Below are 26,650 nucleotides of genomic sequence, written 5' to 3'. Positions count from 1 at the left end.
ACAGTAGCAGATAGAGACCAGGTCGTGATAGAGATCCTGTAAAAAGCCCCAAGTTACCTGTTGTAAGGGTTAGTGTCCTACCTAAAAGGGGACAGAGAGAGGACGTGAGGACCTTGTGTGAGGCCTAAGGCAGCAAGGGACTACAACAACACAGTGCTAGAAGGAAGGCTTCCAACTCCACCTGGTTAGGGGGATTCCTGAGACGCTTCCAAGCCGGCCGGACCATACCAGCACCTGTGATCCGATACCCTGGCCGTGGCTGCCTTAAAGCAAATAAAGAGGTAAAGAAACTGCAACCTTGTGTCCTCTGTTTCTTACTACACCATCTTCATCTACTACACTGGGAGCTCTGGGGACCCAGCTTCACCTGTGGGAAGCTACACCATCCCGGCTGCCATAACATCACCCCAGAGGACCCCTTTAAGCAGCGTCGGTCATGCCTGATCGAATACCACAGGTGGCGTCACAAACTTTTATTATTTCACACACCCCTTTAAAGACCATCCCTTTTACATGGGCACCCAGGGCCACGGACTGGGTCAACCCCGCCGTGACACATCACTTTTAGGACCAGACCCAATACCGAGTACCCTACGGCCCTGGCGGGCGTTCCACATGCTGGTCAATAATGTCTGCCTAGTACCACCTATGCCAACCTGATTTGTGTGCGGGGAGAAGAAGACTTGGTCAGTACAATAAAGTATAAACTTTACCTTTTTGCACAAGTTGGCAGAAAGGTCGAATTGGCACTCAGGGGACATTATTTCTGGGGTATGGGGTACAATACTTGCATTTGCCAAGGGCACTGGCAACTCACGTCATGTCACGGTGTTAGAGTCCATAAGTCTGTAGCCACAAGATGATCATTAATTAACTAACAATATTTAGCACTATCATTTCGTATGTTAGGAAAGCTGTAGCAGAATGATACATTTCCAACATTTGTGGCATATCATTCATCTGGTCATCTATGAAGATTCGGTTCCATGAACTAGACACAATTATTAATTTCTTTATCATTTGGTCATTCACTGAAAGATTATGGGAATGCAGATTGTGAGCCTATTTGGGGACAGGATTATTTAATACATTCTATGCATACAATGATGTAAAATGATATAGGTCCTATAGTAGTAACTAGTACGGTAATAATCAGTATGAAGAATTGTAAAAACAATTTATTCTCATAGTCAGGGGCGGGGAAGGCACATCCACACCCTGGACACTACGATTATAACTGGCACATGGGAGGTGGACGCAGGTCCCCAGAAGCCAGAGTTATGCCCCTGCTTCTAGCAATAATAAATCCAATATCATCTAATATTAGTGAAAGCAGAAGTAATATCTTCTCAAACATTATATAAATGTTTGCTTTCTCCTTGTAGTAATTTTTTTATACCCTCATGGACACCAAAAGTTCTTATTGTTTCATGTTTTTCACCGGATTTAGAGAAATTGCAACATTCTACTCCATAAAAAACCTTTGGGTGTTTGTGTCAGTCTCTTTCCTCGGAGTCTCTTTCCCTCCCCCTTTTCCTGTAACAGAAATCTGGATCATTTACAACTCCACTTCAGACACAGTTTTTCTTCTCATCCAAGCACACATCAGGACATATTCAGGAAGAAGCTTCCCTCTCTCCAACCCCCAGCCTTTCTCCTTCAGTTTACGGAATTTACTCCATTACCTAACACATCCTTCTTACATGTACTTACTCCTTTGTCTCAATATCACAAACTACATCTTAATAATACCGTTTGCATCTCTCAAACAACGCATGTAATGTAACTTGCTCTTTATGTTTTCACGTTTGCTCATTCTATCTCACACCATCTAGTAGCTAAGCCCTAAAGCTTCATCTTTCCTGGAAATAAAAACTAAAACTCCCACAGTAACTTCTCTATATTTTCTTCTCTCCATCCCCCTCACCTCTCTCTCATTTTGTTGTGGCCCCTGCCTTGGGGATGAGTGGACAGGAAGGTCCCGACAGCACTAGTCGCTTTTCTCTGGATAAAGAATTTCTAAATTCACCAAAAGGACGGATTTTACTCGCAGAGCTGGTAAGTAATGGTACCTGAATATTGTGTTATAGTGGCTATCTATCTATCTATCTATCTATCTATCTATCTATCTATCTATCCTGTCTATCTGATTCTATATGTATATCTATCTCATATCTGTCTATCTCTCTCATCTATCTCTCTCTCATCTATCTCTCCTATCTATCTATCTATCTATCTATCTATCTATCTATCTATCTATCTATCTATCTATCTCTCTGTATCTATCTATCTATCTATCTATCTATCTATCTATCTATCTATCTATCTATCTATCCATCTATTGATCTCTCTGTCTATATACCCATCATCTATGGTATCAGTCTAACCAAACAACCATCTAATAATGTAATATCCCAAATAACAAGGAATGGTACTTAAACATTGTGTTATAGTGTCTATCTATTATTTTTTTCTGTCTTATTTTATCATCTATTCATGTATTATAACACTGTCAGTTTATTCAGTCATCCATTCAACATTGATTTTTATTTCTTCCCTTGTCAACAGTGAGCAGAGCCCTTTAACGTTTAAAGGAACTGTACCATCAGAAATTGATGATACATCATCATTGTTTAAATCAGATTTTTGTGTTAAATGTATTTTTTCAGCATTTTTGGCAATGTTTTTGCTGTATCGTATAACTTTCCTGATGTTTCAGGAAACAACACATGTACGACCAAAGAACTGAACTGGACTATAAGCTGATATACGTACAAAGTGTAAGAGCACATTCACACTGTGGTCATTTCACAGACAAAAGCGAAGAAAAAAACAAAGTGAGCATATACCCTATAACAAATAAGAAAGTAAATAGTAATAGTACATGTAAATAACATAGGGTACTTAGTTAACGCTATTTTCATTTAAAAAAATGTGTAAAAGCCATCCCACCATGACAAAGGTGTACACTCATACTTTCAGAGTCAAAACAAAAGAAAGTCAAAACCGCACCCTTTTATACATAGATTGAAGGTCTCAGCGGACACAAGGGCGCACATCCAAAACCAGGGAGCCCATCCCGGACAGTATCAAGACCACAAAAAAAACAAAGAGACAGCGCCACAACCATTGTGGCGCTGTCTCTTTGTTGTTTTTTTGTACACTCATACTTTGTCTCTAGAATTAAAACCTCAAACAACATCAATATGAATATGTAAATAGCGTGAGAGGGTCACCGGCAATGTATGTGAGGGTAGATATGTATCACGAAGATTGCTGTGTTCCATGATTTGAACCCAGAAGTTTCTCTCCAGCATGTTATGTGCTGAGAGGGGTTAATTACCCATGACAGGGTTGGGTTTTATTGTGAGTAGTTGTAAGAGATGGGCAGGGATGACTACTCACCTTATCTCCTCCCCAAGGGTGCAGTTCTGCAAGTTAAATGTCCTGCCACAGAGTTTGTTTGTCTGTCTGTGGGTCTGAAGGCAGGAAGCTCCAGAGAAGTGTTTATGTGCAACTGTGCTTGACTCTGCTGATTGTACCCTGAGTGGGCCGATTCCCACAGGTATATGGACTGTAGTTGGATCGCCCCCACGTAAGGGCAATGGGGTACTCGGTACCGGGTCCTTCGGTTCGGGGGATGTCACGGTGGCGCTGACCCGGTCCGTGTCCCTAGGGACGTCCGTATTAAAAGGGAAAGGTCTTTAAAGGGGAAATGTTCGTGACACCACCTGTGGTACTCGGTCAGGGTGACCGACGCTGCTTAGGGGTCCGCTGGGGTGATGGAATGGCAGCTAGATGGTATACCTTCCCACAGGTGAAGTGTATCCCCAGGGCTTCCCAGAGGTGTAGATGGTGATGGTGTAAGGTGCAGTGAATAACGAGGACACAAGGTTGCAGTCTCTTTACCTTTTACTGAAGACTTCAGCATCCACAGTCCAGGGTACAGACCACAGGGTAGGCAGAGTCCGGCCGGTCTGAAGGCAAATCCAGAGTCCCCTTATCCAGGTGGAAATCAGTAGCCTTCCTACTAGCGCCTGTGTGTTGTAGTACCTCCCTGCTGAGCTTCTCGGTAAGGTCCTCACAACTCTTGTAGATGTTCTAGATGTTATTTCTTCCTCTCTGTCCCCCAGATGGTATGGATAGGACAAACCCGTATGACTGATGGCCTGAGGCTTGTTTATAGGGACCTTAGAAACGCCCCGACCCCCACAAATTGCCACCGTGTCTTCTTAGCTATTAAGGTCGGGCAGCCAACTTGGAATTGACTGTCCTGCCGGTCTCTGGAGCAAGGCTTGGAGACGGTTGCTCCCTCGGTGTTCCGGCCTCCGGCTACGCGCCTCAGAAGGAGGCAGCCTTTACAGGGCAGAACTCCTTCTGGTGTTATCTCCTTGTGCTATGACTTCGTTTCTCACCCTCTACAACACAATTCTCTTCGTGTCCTTTCTTAGGATGCTGCCGCACGTGGGGCAGGCGCAGCTCCGTAGCTTTCTGTCTAGCTAGGCCTCTGACAGGATCCCACCCCTGTCAGGGACCCTCTGTCTGCAGCTCCGATGTTCCTCCTTTCCCCCTGTCTGCCTGACAGGTGTTGCCTGGGCAAAGCCCAGTCAGCTTCTCTCTAACTTTCTATCCAGCCCACCAGTTTTACCCTTCTGTGAGGAGTCCCCTAGTAAATAGGAGCAAGGCTCCCCCTGGTGGTCTGGAGTGTGAAGTGTGGTGTATGGTTTGTGATACCTGGTAGGAAGATTTCATTTATTGCCATCAGACGTAATATCACTCTCCCTGGTGGAAGAATGACATTACTGCAACGACCAGGACTCTGGGGTGCTGCATATATATGTCATCTTTTTGTTTCCCGATTTTGGCAGAAAGGCCATGTTTATTTTGTTCAACCCTACACTGGTTAATGCCGTGACTACAGTAAACCAGCAGAACAAACGCTCCTGTGTAAGCAGCTGAGTGAGTCAACCTACCACTATAGCCACAGTCTCTGTCCCTTACTTTTGTATTGAAGCATCTAATAAGCACGTACAAAAGTCATTGTAAAGGGATGGGGGGCAGGGCCGGCTGTAACATCACCTATTGTGATTGGTGGATCCTGTGTTATCAGCTGTGTAGAGGCGTTACCTGTCATTGTAATCATGCCCTGATGACAATGAGACTGCTGAAAAATCTTCCTGAAATGACAGTAAGTAATGTATGAGCATAAAAACCTGCAGTGGCCAGTATCAAGATTTTAAGATTACTCTTTTTTTTAATAACAATTGTAATATTTAAAAAAAAATTGCAAATTGTTTTTTTTTTTTACATACATAACATAACACAAAAATCTGATTTAAACAATAGATAATTTTCTGAAGACATATTCCTCTTAATTTCTTCAAAGTTCCATTTTTGGTGGTATATACTGTAGTGACAGACCTATAATTATGCCCCATGTAACATTTTGCAATTTGGGTTAATAACATAATAAAGTTTACCTTTAAAGGCATCCTGTCACCATCTCATGTATTTTTATGGTAATGTTGGGTGGGATATCAAATGTGAACCTGTGTAGTAAAGGAAATTGTTTTCACTTTTCTATGTCTACAGTGTTCGGGTCTCAGAGGTTGGTGTTAATATGGAATAGGAATCTGTCAGTAAGATCAACACCCCCAAAGTGCATATATGGTTATATACAGTTAAGTCCATATATATTTGGACAGAGACAACATTTTTCTAGTTTTGGTTACAGACATTACCACAATGAATTTTAAACAATACAATTCAGATGCAGTTGAAGTTCAGACTTTCAGCTTTCATTTGAGGGTATCCATATTACAATTGGATGAAGGGTTAAGGAGAGTCAGCTCCTTAACATGTGCCACCCTGTTTTTAAAGGGACCAAAAGTAATTGGACAGATTAAATAATTTTAAATAAAATGTTCATTTCTAGTACTTGGTTGAAAACCCTTTGTTGGCAATGACTGCCTGAAGTCTTGAACTCATGGACATCACCAGACGCTGTGTTTCCTCCTTTTTGATGCTCTGCCAGGCCTTCACTGCGGTGGTTTTCAGTTGCTGTTTGTTTGTGGGCCTTTCTGTCTGAAGTTTAGTCTTTAACAAGTGAAATGCATGCTCAATTGGGTTGAGATCAGGTGACTGACTTGGCCATTCAGGAATCTTCCACTTCTTTGCTTTAATAAACTCCTGGGTTGCTTTGGCTTCATGTTTTGGGTCATTGTCCATCCGTAGTATGAAACGACGGCCAATCAGTTTGGCTGCATTTGGCTGGATCTGAGCACACAGTATGTCTCGGAATACCTCAGAATTCATTCGGCTGCTTCTGTCCTGTGTCACATCATCAATAAACACTAGTGACCCAGTGCCACTGGCAGCCATGCATGCCCAAGCCATCACACTGCCTCCGCCATGTTTTACAGATGATGTGGTATGCTTTGGATCATGAGCTTTACCACGCCTTTGCCATACTTTTCTCTTTCCATCATTCTGGTAGAGGTTGATCTTGGTTTCATCTGTCCAAAGAATGTTCTTCCAGAACTGTGCTGGATGTTTTTTAGCAAAGTCCAGTCTAGCCTTTTTATTCTTGATGCTTATGAGTGGCTTGCACCGTGCAGTGAACCCTCTGTATTTACTTTCATGCAGTCTTCTCCTTATGGTAGATTCGGATATTGATACGCCGACCTCCGGGAGAGTGTTGGTCACTTGGTTGGCTGTTGTGAAGGGGTTTCTCTTCACCATGGAGATTATTCTGTGATCTTCTACCACTGTTGTCTTCTGTGGGTGCCCAGGTCTTTTTGCATTGATGAGTTCACCAGTGATTTCTTTCTTTCTCAGGATGTACCAAACTGTAGATTTTGCCACTCCTAATATTGTAGCAATTTCTCAATGGTTTTTTTCTGTTTTCGCAGCTTAAGGATGGCTTGTTTCACCTGCATGGAGAGCTCCTTTGACCGCATGTTTACTTCACAGCAAAACCTTCCAAATGCAAGCACCACACCTCAAATCAACTCCAGGCCTTTTATCTGCTTAATTGGGAATGACATAACTAAGGGATTGCCCACACCTGGCCATGAAATAGCCTTGGAGTCAATTGTCCAATTACTTTTGGTCCCTTTAAAAACAGGGTGGCACATGTTAAGGAGCTGAAACTCCTAAACCCTTCATCCAATTTTAATGTGGATACCCTCAAATGAAAGCTGAAAGTCTGAACTTCAACTGCATTTGAATTGTTTTGTTTAAAATTCATTGTGGTAATGTCTATAACCAAAATTAGAAAAATGTTGTCTCCGTCCAAATATATATGGACTTAACTGTAGGTCTTTGAAATGTTAATCCATTGACTCCTTAATTTTTTTTATCTGTTGCTGCATTCCAAAGAAATTTGTGTTTTGATGTATATGCAAATGATGAATTAAGTTCTCTAGGCGTGACAGAGAACTTAACTTGCCTTTGCCTCCAGAGTTTCTCTGTTCAATGCCAACCTCTATGCCTGTGTGATATCAGGCGGCAGCAAGGAAATCAAATAGTGGCGATCAATCAAGGTAAATAAGCTGGTGCTGGGTGGGGAAAAGGCATGGGGAGGCAGTGACTTATTAAATGCTCTGTCACACCCAGAGCACTTATTACCTCATTTGTGTATGAACTAAAACACTGATTTCTTTGGAATGCCGCAACATATAGAAGAGATAGAGGTGTTGATGGATTTCAAAGACCTGCATGCCCATATATGCGGTTTGGGGATTGTTCTTACTGACATTCCCTTTAAGTTATAGTTATATAATTAAAGTTATACTCTTCTCAACAATCAGGCAGGGAATATAAGTGTACAGGAGACCTATTGTTTATCAGTCTACCTACTGCTAATGTCATATGGAACATGATCCTCATTTCCTTCCATGTTTCTCTCCATAGGTCCTCTGCTTTGTGATCTTTATATGTTTTGCGGCCTCCATATCTTCTTATTCGGCAGCCCCCCTGATTGAGCTCATTATCACTCTCATCTTCCTCATCCTCTTCTCAAGTCACTACCATCTGCGTTTTGCTGCTCTCAACTGGCCCTGCATGGTGTGTAAAACATTAGGAAAAAAAAGCATTTGGTTTGGATTTACTATACCACACCCCAGAGTGAGAATGTAATTACATCATTTAGCAGCCATTGCAAAGTTTGTTCTATTTATTCTGCTTAATTTGCTGTAGCATTTAAGGAGCTGGCCAGATAAAGGAACAGTGATTTGAAAGTGTGCGTAGTCGTTAGGATTTCATTAACAGACTCAGCGGTTAATTATTAAGTTGTTCCCTCTGTGTGTGATAAATACTATGGGAAGCCGACCTGATATCCTTCCAGCCAATTACTTTTGTCCTATTAGATACTGAAATAATGCACCCTATAAACGAGATACTAATTAACATTGTTGAAATCAAGTACATGTCTTAATTACTACCTATACTGCATTCTGTTGCATTTAGGATTTCCTGCGCTGTGTCTCTGCTGCAGTCATTTTTGTGGTAGTGTCAATAGTGGCTGCTGCGCGGAGTTCAGGAGATGCAGGAGCAATTACGGGAGCTGTAAGTATTTCGACACACCTCAGTTACTTGTGACACAACCCTTAGGGTAGACCCTATGTTATCTGAGATACTGGTCTTATTGCTGAAAGGTAGACACTGGCTTTATAGAGTAGCTAAAGTTTTGGATAATTTTTCAGATGTTGTAGGTCCTTCAATTCTTTGCAGATTGGTGGGGGTCTGGGTTGTGAGACCTCCATGATCTCTCAAAAGACCTCTTAGAAGTTGACCAGTTCAGTAGGCAGGTAAGCAACCAATGTTATTCTATGAGGCTGTGACCATACAAGATTTTTTCCTCCGACAGAGACTATCCGAAAAAAAAAATAGCTACATGTCCAAGTTTGATCTGATATTTGTATTGCATTTCGTCTTGCAAGGCAATGTGTGCATGGCAAACATCGGACTGCGCTCAGATGACATCTGATTGCAGTCCAATTTCTACGCACTCACAATTTGAAGATGGAGAATTTTTTCTCATCTTGTCCTCATCCAAGAGAATCAAAACGCACTATGCTGACACTCTGATCAAACGCCTATTAGAGTTTGATCAGTGTTATTTATATAATTGATCCGATTTTCTCAGATGACAAAAAATACTCTCGTGTGCCCCTAGCCTAAGTTTAATTTCATATTGTATTTCATGATAGTGGTAAAATTTCTTCGGTATGACTTGCGTTAATTTGTGAAAAAAAAACAAACTGAAATTTGGTGAAAATTTAGCAATTTTCCAATTTTGAATTTTCATTACCTTAAATTGCAGACAAATGTCACCCAAAATACTTAATAAGTAACATTTCCCACATATCTACTTTACATCAGCACAATTTTGGAACCAACATTTTTTTGGTAGGAAGCTATAAGGGTTAAAAGTTGACCAGCAATTTCTCATTTTTACAACAAAAATTACAAAACCATTTTTTAGGGACCACATCACATTTGATGTCACTTTGAGGGGTCTATATGATAGACAATACCCAAAAGTGACACAATTTTAAAAACTGCACCCCTCAAGGTGCTCAAAACCACATTCAAGAAGTTTATTAACCCTGGGGAAAAAAAGAACATTTAACCTTTTTTCACCAAAAATGTATTTCAGATTCAATTTTTTTTTTATTTTTATAAGGGTAACAGGAAAACATGGACCACAAAATGTGTTGAGTAATTTCTCCTGAGCATGCTGATAGCCCATATGAGGGAGAAAACCACTGTTTGGGCGCACGGCAGAGCTCGGAAGGGAAGGAGCGCCATTTGAATGCAAAATTTGCTGGAACAATTGGCGGACACCATGTCACATTTGGAGAGCCTCTGGTGTGTCTAAACAGTGGAAATCCCCCACAAATGACACCATTTTGGAACCTAGACCCCTCAGGGAACTGATCTAGATGTGTGGTGAGCACATTGAATAATCAGGGGCTTCACAGAAGTTTATAACGTTGAGCGGTAAAAATAAAAAAAATCAAATTTTCCCCACAAATATGTTTTTAGCATAAAATATCGCATTTTAATAAGGGTAACAGAAGAAATTGCACATACAATTTGTTGTGCAATTTCTCCTGAGTACGCCGATACTCAATAAAAGAGAGAAAACTACTGTTTGGGTAAATGGCAGGGCTCGGAAGGGAAGGAGCACCATTTGACTTTTTGAATGTAATATTTCCTGAAATCAATAGCAGATGTCATATCCCATTTGGAGAGCCCCTGATGTGCCTAAACAGTGGAAACCCCCCAAAAGTAATCCCATTTTGGAAACTAGACCCCTGAAGGAATGTATTTAGAAGCATGGTGAGCACCTTGGACCCCCAGGTGCTTCACAGAAGTTTATAACGTTGAGCCATGAAAATAAAAAAATCACATTTCCACACAAAATGTTTGGCTCCAAATTTTGCATTTTCATGAGGGTAACAGGAGAAATTGCACTATACAGTTTGTTGTGCAATTTCTCTTGAGTACGCCGATACCCCATATGTCGGGGAATACTACTTTTAAGGCACAGTACAAAGCTCAGAAGGGAAGAGGTGCCATTTTGAAGGTCAGATTTTGCTGGACTGGTTTGAGGGTGCCATGTCACAGTGGCAGAGCCCCTGAGGTGCCAGAACAACAGAACCCCCCATATGTGAACTCATTTTACAAACTACACTCCTTAATGAATTCATCTAGTGGTGCAGTGATCATATTGACACCACATGTGCTCACAGAGTTTTATACCACTGAGCGGTGAAGAAAGAATAAATTACCTTTTTACCACTAAAATATTGTTTTAGCCCCAAGTTTTTAATTTTTCTAAGGGCTAATAAGAATTTTTTTGCAACAAACTCAGGTCCATTTTTTCCTGAGTGCACTAGTAACTTACATGTAATTGGGAAATATTTTTCAGGCACAGTGTAAAGCTCAGAAGGCAAGGAGCGCCAGATGTTACTGTTATGGTTTGTAGGTGCCATGACCCACTGGGAGAGTCCATGAGGTGCCAGAACAGCAGAACCCCCCCATAAGTGACCCCATTTTACAAACTACACATCTCAATTAATTCACCTACGGATGCAGTGATCATATTGATACCACAGGTGTGTCACAGAATTTTATACCATTGGGCAGTGAAGAAAAAAATAACTACATTTTTACCACCAACATTTTTTTAGCCCCAAATTTTACATTTTCACACAAGAAGTGGGTAAAAATGGCACCAAAATTTGTCCCACAATTTCTACTGAACGTGACAATACCCCATATGTGGCTGTACAGCACTACTTAGCCATAGGGAGAGACTCGGGAGGAACAGAGTGCTATTTGCCTCCTATAGCGCAGATTTTCCTAGAACAGTTTGCGGACTCCATATACAGAGCCCCTAATTGATGGAAGAGCAGAATCCCCCTCAATTGACCCCATTTTGGAAACTTGGGGAATATATCTACATATGTAGTGATGATTTTGACTCCATAGGTATTTTCTGCAAAACCAGCAGCAATGAATGTTGCCGAGAGAAAATTGCAAACTGTCGTTGTAGTAACCAGTACACTATAGTGACCAGTACGTTGCAGTCACCAGTACACTATGCCCAGCACGTGCTTCTGGAGACATGCACCCATAAGTTAGGCGGGCTATCTTCGCTTCACAAATGCCAATCTTGGACACACTATGTGGTATAGGCACCCTGGGGTTCAGAAGGAAGGGGAGCAATTGCATTTGGGAGTGGAGAATTTGCTGAATTTCATTTGGCGGCTGAGGAGCCATTTTGCTTTTCCAGAGACTTTGTGCTACCAGTAATATGGAAGCCCCCTATATTTCTGTTAACAGATAACAGACCTGAGTGGGGACTTTTATGTGGATTGAGTTGAAGCTTTTATAGGGAACATTTTACATTTGGGATCACATTTATCTGTCCCTCTATGCTGACCACATACTTCGGGGTTTGATCTAAATCTCTGAGTGACGTGTTTCAGATGAAACCACTGAGGTATCCATTCACTATAATGAGGCAGCAGAGTTACTCTGGACTCCATCTGGCCTCTGTTCAGCGGTGTCCTTCTTTTCAGAAGTGCAGAAAACTGTGGCTGACGGCACTTTCATGCAATCCTAAAAAGACGGACACCGCCGGCTCACAGGTCAGACGGTGTCCACAGTGCCTCCATCTGCCTCATTATAGGGAATCTTCCGCCAGAGGTTACGTCTGAATCACGTATTTAGGACATTTACACGGAAACCCCGATGTAAGCGCTCAGCCACACTGCGGGATAAATGTGAGCCGAGCCTTACTGCGATCTTTGGGAGGCAGAATTAAAAAATCAACAGCAGGTGAAGAATTGGTTTTATTTATTTTATATGCCGTTTCTCGTGCGGTATAAGTGAAGTGATTGGGCGACTCTTTTACAGGTCGGTTCGATTACAGCGATACCGGATTTATATCGAATTTTTATGTTTGGCTGCCGTCACACACTAAAAGATGCTTTTTGCTGCAAAAAATAGTTTTTGAGTCACCACATTTTGAGAGCTATAATTTCTCCATATTTTGGCGGACAGTCATGTGATGTCTTGTTTTTTGCGAGACGTGTTGACGTTTTTATTGGTACCATTTTCAGGCACATGACTTTTTTTATTGCTTTCTTTTCCAATTTTTGGAAGGCAGAATGAACAAAAACCAGCATTTCTGGATTTTTTTTTCTTGTTGGGGGGTTTATGTCGTTCCATGTGTGTTAAAATTGATAAGGCAGCTTTATTCTTCGGGTCAGTACGATTCAGAGTTGATAAAAATCTTGATTTTTTTAAAAAAATCTAAAAAATCAGATTTTTTTGATTTAAATCAGATTTTTTTGATTTAAATCATTTGATTTAAATCAGATTTTTTAATCAAGTTGTACACAAGCAAAACTTTGTCTTTTTGCAAATCTAATTGTTTTACACAAATAAAAATATTAAAACAGTTGATTATGAAACCTAATGATTTTTATTTGCACTATTAAACACTCAGAATTGAACTACAGAGAGTAAGTACTTTTTAACAATAGCCTATCTCTAACGTTTGAAGTAAGCAAACATCTTCAGTGAATACATCAGTCCTTTAAGCCTACTGTTTATTTAGGACTTTTAATAGGAAAACCAGTTGTTCTGCTTTAGCAGTTCCTAAGCGGTTTCGGACTGTTGTGTGCACAAAACCAAATGAAGAAAGCAATCTCTCTACTCCTGCGGATGAAGCCGATGCAGTCAGTAGCTGAGTAGCTAGATTTATTATCTTTGCTGGAAGAACAAGTGATTGCGACTTCCACCAGTCCAGTGGTTTTAGTTCATTAACGACGTTATCTGCAAACATGTATTTTTGAAATGGTGCAGATTCACACTTCAATTTCAGCACAGTTGCCACAATGTCATGGTTAGTATTGGTGAGCCACTCCATTGCAGAGTTGATTTCCGCCTCAGATAATTTTTTCCCTCTGTAGATGGGATGCAAGATATTGGCTAAATAGTGTTCTTCTTTTTCCTTTAAAAGTTTTTATTGAAGGACAAGATATTCATGTACACAAAATTATGCAATACAGTGCTTCATGCATTAATGTACAATTCAACAACTCATGGGCATCAAATAGTTGAAATATATGTGAATACAATCAATAACCATGAGAGCATAATACTCTACAGTATCACATATTCATAAGAAAGATAACCTTCATTTTAACATATTTTCTTTGTTACAAAACAAACAAGAACTTTTCCATTAGTAAAAGTATCATAACATGTAAGTAACAATTATTAAGTGTGATGTCGCTTCCGTCACACACCATCATAGCTATCAAGCAAACCAACAGTATCCTTTCATTATAAAAAACCATCCTGACCCACTAGCAACAATTATTTAATGCTTTGTCACTCCCATCCCGTCCCATCCTATTAGTTAGATCGGATCGGAGGATCACCCGCCACCATCCTAGTAATATACCATGGGGACTGATCAAAACAAGCTATAAGATGAGTTCTCACCTCTTCAGGGAACGTGTCAATTAAACTCTCCCAAGTATCAAAAAAGCGGGGTACCAGGCGATCCCCCCCCACCTGTGTCTCTATCCATTCCATGCGGAACACATGTTTTAGCTTGTTCAAAAACATTATCAGTGTTGGAGGTTCCACTGTTATCCATTGTTGTAATATACATTTTTTCCCTACCATAGATACCATAGATGCCAAACGTTTAGCCCCTCTTGTAATTCTTAAAGCTTCCCCTGGCCATATTCCCAGAATCGCCCACTCTGCCGTGGAAGGCAAATAGTTCAACAGGTGATCTAGACAGAAGTTCCTTACCTCCTCCCAAAACCTTGCAATAGCCGGGCAATCCCAAAATTGATGAAAAAGATCTGCCCCAGGAGCCGCACACTTTAAACAATTATCCGATTGGGATAAGCCCATGAGAAATGAACGATGCGGTGATATATATGTGCCATGGTACACTCTAAGCAACATTTCCCTATAGGAAGAAGCCGGTAAAGCCTTCCAAGCATGAAACATTGCCTTGAGGATATGTTCTGGGGTTAAGACTGGAAAACGAGTGCACCATCTCGGAAGGCCTGTTTTTCGTTTAGTGTAGTCCAACTCTTTTTTCAAAAAGAGATAGAATCTGGAAGTTGAGTGAAACTGTGAAGCCCTATTTCGTAGCATGGTATCAAATGGGTTGTCCCAATCTGTATCTGATAACCTCTCTCCCACCTTTGTAGCATAGACTTCCAGAGTCGCACAATTCGCGAGGCACCCCATTGTCAAGGGAAGGTATCTCCTGGTAATTGACCAGGAGTGTGGTTTGCGCGTCTCAGAGTCTAATATGGAACCCACTGTCACAAACCGATATCTGGCTACTAAGTCCTCTCTCCCCATGCTCAACCTAATATCTCGATTCCCAAATATTGGCAAGAAAAGTGAGGAATGTGCATTAAGAGAAAGTCTATGTCGTATCTTATGCCATACCTTCCACATCACCATTAGCAAAGGATTATCTAGCACCGACGAGGGTAACAGTTCCTTATGTGTATGTAGTAGATATAATAAATTGGTATGAGGTATCAGATTTTGATCTACTTGAGTGTTAGTGAATATGGAAGTATCATGAATCCAATCTTTAAGATAACGAAGCAACGCCGCCAGGTTGTAATTTTCTAAATTTGGAAAATTAATACCCCCATTCGATGGATGTTGTTCCAATATATCCATACTAATAGCATGGTGCTTCTTTGCCCAAATAAAAGTACGAAACATACCATTTATTACCCGCAGATCACTAGGAGAAAGCAATATTGGGAGGGATTGAATAAAATAAAGTATCTGTGGAATAACAATCATTTTTAACAAATAAGCCCGACCCAAATATGAAAAGGTTAAATGTTGCCATCCTTCCAGTTCTTTTTTAATTTTTTGTATGAGGGGAAAAAAATTACTTCTCTGAAGGTCATGAGGGTTTTTAGTTATAAGCACACCCAAGTAGGGCAACGCCTTTTTGCACCATTCAAAAGCATACAATCCTGCCCATGGCGGTTTGCGCGACGCGCGTAAATTAAGTGCCTTAGATTTAGTCGGGTTAATAGAATAACCAGACATAGCTCCCAGTCTTTCCATAAGGGCTATGATTCCAGGTAGGGCCTCCTCTGGGTTAGCAATATAAAGCAGAATATCGTCTGCAAAAGCCGTAAGCTTTAAACTCAGTCTCCCAACCCGTATCCCTTTAAACAAAGACAAGGACTCTAACGCTCGTATAAGAGGATCAAGGGCGAGATTAAATAGGATGGGGGAAAGTGGACAACCCTGACGAGTACCTCTGGTCAACTCCACCCCCTCCGTAAGTTGTTGATTAACTATAATGTTAGACTTAGGTGAATTATATAAAAGTCTAATCAATGTCGCAAATTTCTCACCAAATCCCTGATTCTCAAGCACCGCATATATCCAATGCCACTCAACACTATCGAACGCAGCCTCCGCATCCAGACTGAGTAAAATGTTAGGAGAGTTTTTATTTCTAGCTGACACTATAGTAGCCGCAATCGCCGTGCGGATGGCAATGGTCGAATGCCTACCTCGAGTGAAACCATACTGGTTCGGCGAGAGAATCTCGGGGAGAAACATTTGTATTCTATTGGCTACAATTTTTGCCAACAACTTATAATCCAGGTTCAACAAGGATATGGGTCTGTATGATGTTATCTGTGTTGGGCTTCTACCCGGTTTTAAGATTAAAGAAGTTAACGCAGAATTAAAAGAGGTTAGGGACGCACCCCCTTCCAAATAATGGTTGAGTAAATCCTTGAGGAGAGGGTCTATATCAGGAGAGAGCAATTTATAATACTCGACAGGTAAACCATCCGGCCCTGGTGATTTAGAGTTTGCCATTGTTTTTATAACTGAGCGTATCTCTATTAATGTAATAGGCATCTCAAGGGTAGTGCGCTGAGAGTCTGTCAGTATGGGTAACTGTAGAGAACTTAAAGAATCTTTAATAGAAGAAATATCTCCTCCCCGTGTGGAATAAAGAGCCGTGTAGTGAGCATGAACAGCCTGTAATATGTCCTTACTATCAGTCAGATGAGTCCCTGAAATGGGATCCACTAAGAGTGGGATTTTCCGTCTGGGACCTCTTGGATTTGCCAGTCTAGCCAGTAAGGTTCCCATTTTATTGCCCCATCGGAAAAAATGTTGTTTATCAAAGTCCACTTTCTGTTGAGCTATCTTAGTCAAATGTGCATTTAGTAATGATAAAGCATCCTGCCATTGTGTCCAATCCTCAGGATCAGTAGATCCTAAGTACCGTCTATAGGCTAGTATGGCCATAGTCTGGAGGTCACTCGTCTCCTGTCTAGCCTTTCTCCTTTTCCCTGCCACATATGCTATAATTCTCCCTCTCATAACTGCCTTACTCGTCTCCCACATGAGCACAGGATCATCCCAATGCTGAATATTATCATCAACAAAATTACCCCATTCCTGTTTGAGGAACATCTCAAACTCTCTACTCTTAGCCAAATAGGCTGGGAATCTCCACATTCCTGGCTGACGTAGGCTCCGGCCACAACGAAGAAGCAAAATAATAGGTACATGATCAGAGATCCCAGCATCTCCTATAGTTGCTTCCACCACCTCCGACATAAGGGACTCACCAACCAAGAACATATCAATACGCGAGAGAGACTTATGTGCCTTAGACATACAGGTATAATCTCTCTCCGTCGGGTGTAACACTCTCCAAATATCCACCAAAGGAGTATCACGCATGAGATTAACCAGGCCTGGTCCGGAACCAGAACTGGAAGTAGGCAGATCCCCCGATCTATCCAGTCTAGAATCTAGCACAGCATTAAAATCACCTCCCACCACTAGGTTAGGCAAGTTTTCCGTCAGGATCATCTGAGAAACGGAGGCAAAAAAGGCAGCATTATCAGCGTTCGGGGCATAGATGTTTAACAATGAATAGGGGATATCATCAATAGTCACTTTCATAAGAAGGAATCTACTCTGGGGATCACTGACTATATCTCCCGGGATTATCTGTAGGTGTCTAGCAAACACTATGGCCACTCCCCTCTTTTTGGATGAGTAGGCGGTAGCATAGGTCTGGCCTAGCCAATTATCTCTCAAATGTAATGCATCTTTATGTGACCAGTGGGTTTCCTGCAAGAATATAACATCAGGTTTAGCACGTTTGAGTGCCTGTAATATACGACGTCTTTTAACCGGCGAATTGAGGCCCGCTACATTCCATGATAAAATTTTTAAAGGATTACCTTTCCCTTTCCTACTTGATGATTGCGAAGTTGCCATCATGGAGGATGGAAGTGGCACCATGGCAGAGTACCTAGTGTTCTTCTTTTAATGCTTGGTCCTTGCAGTGCTGTATTGCAACCTTTACATTGTTTGAGAGGTTCAAGCGATCTAGAGAACCTTCTAAATCTTTCCAAACTTCTGTGGCATCAGCTATGGTTGCAGTATCTTTCTGCATTTTATCCAACGCAATCGATATTGGCTTTAACCTTTCCAAAAGGTCCTCGGCATTTCTCTTCACACCAAGATTTAATACTTTGCTTCGTATATTAGCATCAATTTTATCCCGATGTGTTTCGCAAATGGACAGTAATTTTGACCAGTTGTTAATAAACAGTTCCAAGCAGTCAGCCAAGGTATTCCATCTAACATCTTGTGGTAGAACCAACTTCAGTCCTCCCATTTCCTTGTAGGTTGCATGTGCAAAATGATTATTGCGGAAATATTTAACAATTTCTACAACATGTTCCTTGACACCCGAAATATGCAGGTCTTTTGCCAAAAGATGCAACAAATGGGCAGAACAACCGTATGTAATGACATTTGTGTCATCCTCATGTGCCAGTTCCGCTCGCATTTTTGCCACATTGCTTGCGTTATCAGTAACTAAGCTCCTTACTTTACATCCAAACTGTTCTTGGCATTGGTGAATTGAGTTCTTAGCAATTTCAAGTAAATATTCAGCAGTATGTGAATTTCCAGATGTGTCGATTGTGTCTGTAAGGTAAGTTTCACCATCTTCTGTTGTGACACAAGTGCAAATTATGGGGTCGTTGTGGATGTTGCTCCAACCATCCAAGCTCATGTTAACAACCTTGTCTTTCAAATATTTTGTACAAGCCGCTCTTTCTATGTCGTATCCAGAAAAGAATATAATGGGCACACTGTAGAGTTCAATGAAGGTGCTGGCTAAACATCCAACTTCAAATATACAAAAAGTAGCCGCACTCAAGTCTTGATTTCAAATGTGAAGAATTTTCTTAGTTTTTATTCTTTTAATTCAAGTGCACAGGCACCACCAAATAATTTTTACAGAGAAAACAAGTGATTGCGGACAATACGGTGACGTTTCGACCTGCTACGGTCTTTTTCAAAATCTCACTTAAGTAAGAAGAGTAGTTTAGGAAGAAGGAAAATAGGAAGAGAGTCTCCAGGGACAGCTCTAGGGAGACTTCAGGAGTAAGGTGTCCGTCTCATTGGTGGTGCAGTTTCTATGTCGTATACAGCCTGAAGATGTTTTCCTGAGATATCAAATCTACTTGGTGGTTTGTAGCCTGGTCTAATTCCTTCGATCATTTGTACAAACAATGGGTGCTCAACTAGTCGGAAAGAAGAATTGGTTGCAAATATGAATTTAGCAATTAATTCATCAAAATGTTCTTTCTGGCTCGTCGTAGTCTTTAAGATGAATTTTTCTACACTTTGCACGCAAAGTTTTTTTTTGGGCTGCTTTGTTGAAGTTGTACCCAGATATTGATTGTCATGTGCAGCACAAGCCATATTTGACCCTGAAAGCACAGAAATTAAAAATATAAATCGACTGCGTATTTGAAGAAATATAACGAAAATATTTTGAAACAAACTTTTTGAACAATGTAATGGTCCTCGTCCTATAAGGGCTGTCTCAAAAGTTATGCTACTCAAGTTTTCCGGTGAAGTTGCTGTAATACTGGTAACTAATATCAGAGCAACTGAAAAAAATTATGTCACAAAAGTTTTAAAAATGTTTTTTTTTAAAAATGGTCAATTTGGCAGACTTCAAAAGTGAATTGCAGCCTACAATAAAAAAAAAATAAGCGTATACACACTTTATTTTTACTTAAAGGACATGTGCACCTTTATTTTTTAAGGTGCAGTGTGCACATGTCCTCCCCCCGCAGCTCTCTTACCTCCGATGTCAGCGCTGCGGGGATCCGTGGCTTCGTTCTGCCCGTCCGCGAGCGCGCCTCCATTCATTTCAATGGAGCGTGCGGCCCGCTGACGTCACGCCGCTGGATCACTGCGAGTAGGCCGCAACCGGAGGACGGGAGGCGGACGGTCAAAACGAAGCCACGGATCTCAGCGCTGCGGGGATCGGAGGTAAGAGCGCTGCGGGGGGGGAGGACATGTGCACCTTAAAAAAATAAAGGTGCACATGTCCTTTAGCGTTAATTTTCTGTGAAATATTGCCTTAACATAAATTTAAATTCTATACTCCAGAACTACTAGTGCTAGAAATTTCTCTTTTCATAGACTTTAACCATCCCAGTAAAATGTCTGTTAAAAAAATAGGTTGTAATTGCCAGACTTACTAGTACTAGGCTCCTGGTGCATAAGAAGCTGTGGGGGTTCATTGACATTAGTTGTATCACTATCAACATCTTCATTTCCCTTCTGGTTGCAGTTTTCATAATGTGATTTCAAACAGCAAACAAGTCCTTGGATATCCTTTTGACAGTATTTGCACTTTGCTCTTGCACCTTTCTTTCCAAGATCTGCTGCTGGCATCTCAACAAAATGAACCCAAATAGGGTCTCTCTTACGACCTGCCATGGCTCACACAGATCACTTATGAAGTTTGATTGTTACTACTACAGCCAAGTACTGCTGACTATCCAACAAGTTTGGGCATGTCAACTGAATGGAAAAAGAAACTAAACCAAAAGTGAAACCAAGCTAGAAGTGTGGAATTAAAGGGGCAGTATGAACAAAATGTGGAGGCTATTAATAGTTTATACAATTAAGACATGCTGCTTTTAAACACCTACCTATTGCCATATAGTAAAACAAAAAAGATTTTTACTTACTTTGGGGTCCCCCCCTTCACCCTGGCGTTAGATCGTTGCCCCTAGTTTCGTCCGTGTAACTATGGGCGCACATGCGCACTGCTCTCACTTCTCATTTTAATCGTGATTTATATTAAAAAAAACCTTTTGATTTAAATCAGTGATTTAAATCATGATTAAAATCATGATTTAAATCGATCCGATTTAAATAGAAAAAAATCTTTTGATTTAAATTGTGATTTAAATCATGATTTAAATCGGCGTGATTTAAATCAATCCACCCTGGTACGATTACAGTGATACCTCATTTATATCGTTTTTTATGTTTTGGCGCTTTTATACAATGAAAACTCTTTTATAGAAACAATAATAATTTTTGCATCACTTTATTTTGAGAGCTATAACTTTTTTTATTTTTTCGCTGATGATGTTGTATAGCTGCTTGTTTTTTTGCGGGACAAGATGACGTTTTCATACCATGTTTATTTATATCCTGCTTTTTGATCGCGTTTTATTCCACTTTTGTTCGACGCTATGATGATAAAGCATTGTTTTTTGCCTTGTTTTTTATTTATCTTTTTTAAGGTGTTCACTAAAGGGGTTAACTAGTAGTTTTTTAATTATTATTTTTGATTTTCCCCATGCTGTAGAAACTGTCAGTTCTGCACTGACAGAGAAATATGCTGATCGTGCACTGCACATGATCAGCAACTTTCATAGCTCTTGTGACCTGACATCGGCTCACCATGGCAACGATCGGGACCCCACGTCACGCTGTGGGGTCTCTGATCCAAAGGCAGAGGGGCTGTCATCCCTTTGCCGGCTCCCGGAATGTGTTCGATCACGGCATTTAGGGGGTTAAAGTGCTGGGAGCGGTGCGTGACCGCTCTTGGCACTTACTGTCGGAATCAGCTGACACCCGGCAGCAATCGCTCACTCACACCGTATGCACTGGTGATCGCGATGATGTAATAATCCTTCCCTGGTCATATAGGCACAGGGACAGATTATCATTACGACAAATGTCAGAAAGGGGTTAAACATGGTTATATGTCTGTTTATTTTTTGTGGACTAATTGTCTGTAAAAAGAAAAATGGAGACATGTCTGTTTTGATCTGATTTGAAGATTAAAGAGACCTGTTCAAGCAATGGGTCCTAGCGCTGTCCTTTTTGTGCTGTCAAGTTGAGAGTTGACACGTCGCCAAACCAATCCTAAGCAAATGCTCTGCTGGACTAGTCCTGGTCAATTTGCATATGACAAGTTGCACTATATAACTTGTTTGTGACAAGTTATATTTGTATGGGAGATCAAGAAAATTATTGCAGAAATTGGTATAATTGCAGTGTGAAAACCATGAGTGACCTGACAGGTTACCTGTAATAACAATAGAATGAGCAAAAGTTTTCCAAAAGTTGCCCCTTATTGATCTAAATATGCTATGTAATTTAGTGTAGATAATAATAGGATAATCATAAAATCTTGTAAAAGCTTTTTATCATTTTCATCCCTACAAATATACAGTCATGTTGAGGATAACTTTCCTGTATTTGTATGGCCGCATTTCATCATGGGGTGATAAGAGTTTCACTCAAGTCAGCTAATTTAGCATTCAGTCTCCGCTTTCATTACATCAAGTGTCAAGAATATGAGATTCGGCCACCTAGGTGTGTGAGCATGCAACCTATTTCCAATATCTACAGGTAGACTGCAACTAAAAGCAATATTCATTCTTAATGGTGGCTTGGTAAAATGCTTTTCTACTGCTTATAGGAGAGGTGGAGCAGCCGAGTCACGCCTGTTGGGTGGCCATGACGTAAAAAAAACAATAGTGTCCAGTAGCCACTGTGGTCAAAGATCTTTAAACAATGACTTAATTGGACAAGGAACAGATCATTCATTCTCGAAAACAAATGGCCAATTGTAACGGTCATGACTTGGCCATTAGTCTGGCCTTACTCTTACCGCGTGGCCATAAACAATGCAAATGCCTTTAGCCCCACCGATCATCACGTTTGTGTGGTTTTCACCTGTATTGCAAAATCTGAAAAATTGTGTAGCTAATAGTTGCCTTGAAATAATGTGGCATTTTGCTTTAAAAGACGTTTGGTTTTGCCACCTAGTCCCATGCTTTGGATGCAGGGCACACAACCACTACGTATGAACCAAGCCTTGCATGCCAGATCATTTTCAGTTACAGTCAAAATAATTGTCATCAGTTGAAAATAAATTCTTAGGGTAATTTGCAGGAATTATGGCTCGATTTGGTCACAATTATTCAGACTGCGTGCAAATTCTAGTGTATAAATTCACTTATTCTAGAATATGAGTCTTTATCGCACAGTCATCCACACTGTGGTTCTACACTAGTTAGTTGTAGATGCCGCACAGATCTGCCTAATGTGATTATGCAATACGCAGATGTGATATATCACACACTCCTGAATTCAGTCAAAGAATTTCTTAAAAGTCCTTGACCAAGACAGTCCCCAATGACATATGTAACGCTAAGATCATGGTTTGTTTGTTTTTTCCAGCTCTTTGGATTCCTGCTCGTTGGAGTGTTCTCTTATGATGCTTATAACATTTACAAGACAGAGATCACAGACCGGGCAGCTGAGACAGGAGATGGTGAGCGCACACGCTGCTGGCATAACAGAACTGTGTGGACCCCCTGTATACATGCTGTTTTCTTTCTGCAAATATATAGTAAAATACTGACATTACAAACTATAGGTTGGAAATAACACTAGAATTTGGTACAACCTTTGCAGTATGCATTGGTTTTCCGATCTTACAAGGTGAGGTATGCCATCACTTATTATTGGTAGGGGTCTGAACTATGGACTCCTTGAGAATGAAGAGTCCGAAGCACAGGTATGGTGCTATGCCCCCTTCTAACTAGTCGCCTGTGTAGGAAACTGCAGCATAGCCGCATAAAAGATGGCTGTGCTGTAGATACATTGGGGCATGTAAAAACAGTAAAGAGGTCAAAGAACCTAACTAATATTACGTTCTAATTATTTTCAAAATCAATAGCGATCCCAGAGTCCTGACCCCACAGACTATAAGGTCACATCATATGTGAGCAATAGTTCAAGTCATGTGTGATGGGAATAACCACTTTATTGGCTAAATAGTACTAAATGTGCCGATGCAGGACTAACAACCATTGACTTTCATTATAATGTTAAAATGATGTAATTTATGTGAACAGAAATGTCAATATTGGCACCATAGATCAGGAGTGAACATCGTATCCACAGCCTCTGCTGACCTCCATGTCTTACAATTACTGTTGGATTGTCACATATTCATGGAGCTATGAATGAAGCAATTGATTTTTAGCTTGTTGTCATCAATTGAACAGTTGGAAAACAAAGATCCAGTATTCGGTGTTTGCACAGGAGCCATCATAGATGCCATAAGAGCAGAGGATATTCTTATAATGGATCTTATAGCTTGGACTGTTTTGTGACATCATCTAGTGTAATTCCGACTTTGGGCTCGCTCACACAGCGTATAACAAGGCCAATGTTTTATCAGACAGCATTCGGACCAAATGTATACCGTGAGGCATATTTATTCATCATGAGAAAAAAGTCGCAGCATGGTGCAAGTGGCTCTGTAAATTGGATCACGTGCACCTATACAAGTCTATGGGTGCGTGTAAAACATCGGACTGCACTCGGATGTCATCCTAGTGCAGTCAAATTTACGCAGACACAGACAATGGAGTAGATGGAGAAATTAAGTTCTCCATCTTTTCAACACCTGTGATCCAGTTCTCTTAGCCGAGAGAATGGGATCACAGTAAACTGATATTCGGCTCAAACTATGATCAGAGTATCACTATCATTATCGAGACGATTCTCTTGCATGACAGAATCGCTTGTGTTTGAGCGAGCCCTTAAGATTATCTCCCAGTGGGTGCGTGAATTAAATAAATTGAATAGATAATTTAGCTTATTTTCTGGAATTTTGAATAGCAGTCTTAAATTGCCTCTCAGATCCTTATATCATTGACTTGCTTATTTCGTAGGTGCTGCTGATCAATAATGACTGCTTAAGGATTGGAAATTGATATAAAGGAATAAAACAGAGACATTCGGACATCATTAGGATTCATTTCCTCATTATAATCTCTCCAAAACTAATTTCACCATCAACTTCTGGATTCTCAGTATTTATCAACAAACCTGTCCTGAGCCAACACATCGAAGACCATGTGAGACATGCAATGTGAAGATCTGTGCCTTATTAAATGTGCGCTTATCTACCTAGAAGACTTGTGTTTGACTATATAGGTAAATGTATCTCGTTGTTCTGCCAGCAGTATATTGAGAGGGTGGGCTACACGAACAAAATGACTCACAAAACAGACAAATATGCGGAAAAGTCATGCGAATTGCGTACAGTACAAAGTGTTCTGAGCTACAGCTAACCCAAGTAGAGCTTTCAAAGCTAATGTAAAATGGACAAAGGAATATTAATATGTTTGCTGTATAGTGTATGTCTGGAGCCACTTAGGAGTGAAGCGGGAGATACTATAGCTAACAATAGCATAACACAACAATTTGATGATGTAGGAGAGCTCTGATGAGCCACCAAGAGGTTTACGTAGAAAAAGCTCCAATCATCAGGGATAATTAGGTAAATCTAAGCAAGAATTGTGCCATATTTTGCACCATGTGCATCACTAATTTCACATCTGCTTTAGATATTTCTTTACTTCTACCTCAAACGTTTTGAACAATGGTATTTTTACTGACTCATAAATCTAATGGCATTTAATAATGTTAAGTACCTCTTCCTTTGTATCTTTTTGTCCATAGGAAGCTATTGACTCATTAAGGTTGAAAAATTTTTTTTTTTGGTATTTGTTAATAGAGAAGTGAAATTAGACCAGAGTTGACGACAACTTTTTTTAAAAATTTTTTCTGAAACGCCTATTTAAAAATCACAGTCAAATAATATTTTTTACAGGCACATTGGAAAACAATAATAAAGCATTATGATTATAAGGGATATATGCCTACAGCCCATAATTCTGATATGAAGACGTTAACTGCATTCAATGTAAACTCTAAAATGATGATAATTACAATTAAAATAATCCGTGTAACTTTCTACAGCTTAAAAAAAACGTGGACACCTTTAAAAAAAATTATGGACAGGGTTTCTGAATGGTTGGTAACCCAGAATTAATCGTCTACTTCCTAATATACTCTATCAAATCTGCGTATTAGGAGATATTTCCCAAACAGTAACACAGCAACAATGCTTCATCAAAGCTGTAATGTTCCAGCTTTGTACCCTGTGCACAACTTGCCCCAGCAGGAGCAAAAAATAGTTGATAATTGGGGGGTGCTAGGTGTCAGAGCCCCCACCTATGCAACTCATTTAAGGGTAGATGTTATTTTGGTTTCTGTCAATGGGATTCTAATATCTCTAATGCTCTTCATGTATGATCTAATTGACTGATGGCATAACAAAGATTATGGGAAAAGAGGTTAGGATATATTTTACACGAGCGGTAATAGGTTCACAATATCCCAGCAATCTCTTTTGTAACATGAACATGTCTCCCCAAAGTTTTTATGATAGAGAGAACATAAGTGAGAGATCCCTGTAAGCGTAGGACCATGGCCATTGTTCTATAGGATTCATTTGGAATCTCATAACAGTGTCAAGGTTGAGTTGGCAAGGACTAGAAATTTCTATTTTTCTCATAATCCAGTAAACTCTACTCTTAGGTTGTTCTTCAAATATATACAGTGGCATGAGAAAGTATTCACCCCTTGGTGTTTTTTGTGTTTTGCTATTTCACAACCTGGAATTTGACTGTTTTTTTTCAAGGGTTTGCATCAGTTCATGTAAAAAACATGCCTACAACTATGAACATTAGATTTTCTACTTATTTGTTGTTTATTTCACAACAAATAGGACAAAATAACTGAAAATATTTTGTGTTTATTTAGCAAAAAACAACAAATAGGACAAAATAACTGAAAACGTCAGTGTGCATAACTATTCAGC

The 26,650-nt window shown here is 40.3% G+C and overlaps 1 protein-coding gene across 1 annotated transcript; it reads left to right on the top strand.

Moving 5' to 3' along the window:
• The first annotated feature begins 1,524 nt into the window (after positions 1–1,524).
• Positions 1,525–25,746, top strand: CMTM5 (CKLF like MARVEL transmembrane domain containing 5). The gene is made up of 5 exons (XM_077299266.1): positions 1,525–2,058; positions 7,915–8,067; positions 8,470–8,568; positions 23,149–23,242; positions 24,654–25,746. The coding sequence occupies exons 1-5, from the start codon at positions 1,963–1,965 to the stop codon at positions 24,668–24,670; spliced, it is 459 nt and encodes a 152-aa protein (XP_077155381.1). The 5' UTR covers positions 1,525–1,962; the 3' UTR covers positions 24,671–25,746.
• Positions 25,747–26,650: the final 904 nt, after the last annotated feature.

The sequence above is a fragment of the Ranitomeya variabilis genome, chromosome 1 (assembly GCF_051348905.1).
Source record: "Ranitomeya variabilis isolate aRanVar5 chromosome 1, aRanVar5.hap1, whole genome shotgun sequence".
NCBI classification, from domain to species: Eukaryota; Metazoa; Chordata; class Amphibia; order Anura; family Dendrobatidae; genus Ranitomeya; species Ranitomeya variabilis.
The sequence above is the reverse complement of the archived record's forward strand: the minus strand, read 5'-3'. Positions and strand labels throughout refer to the sequence as shown.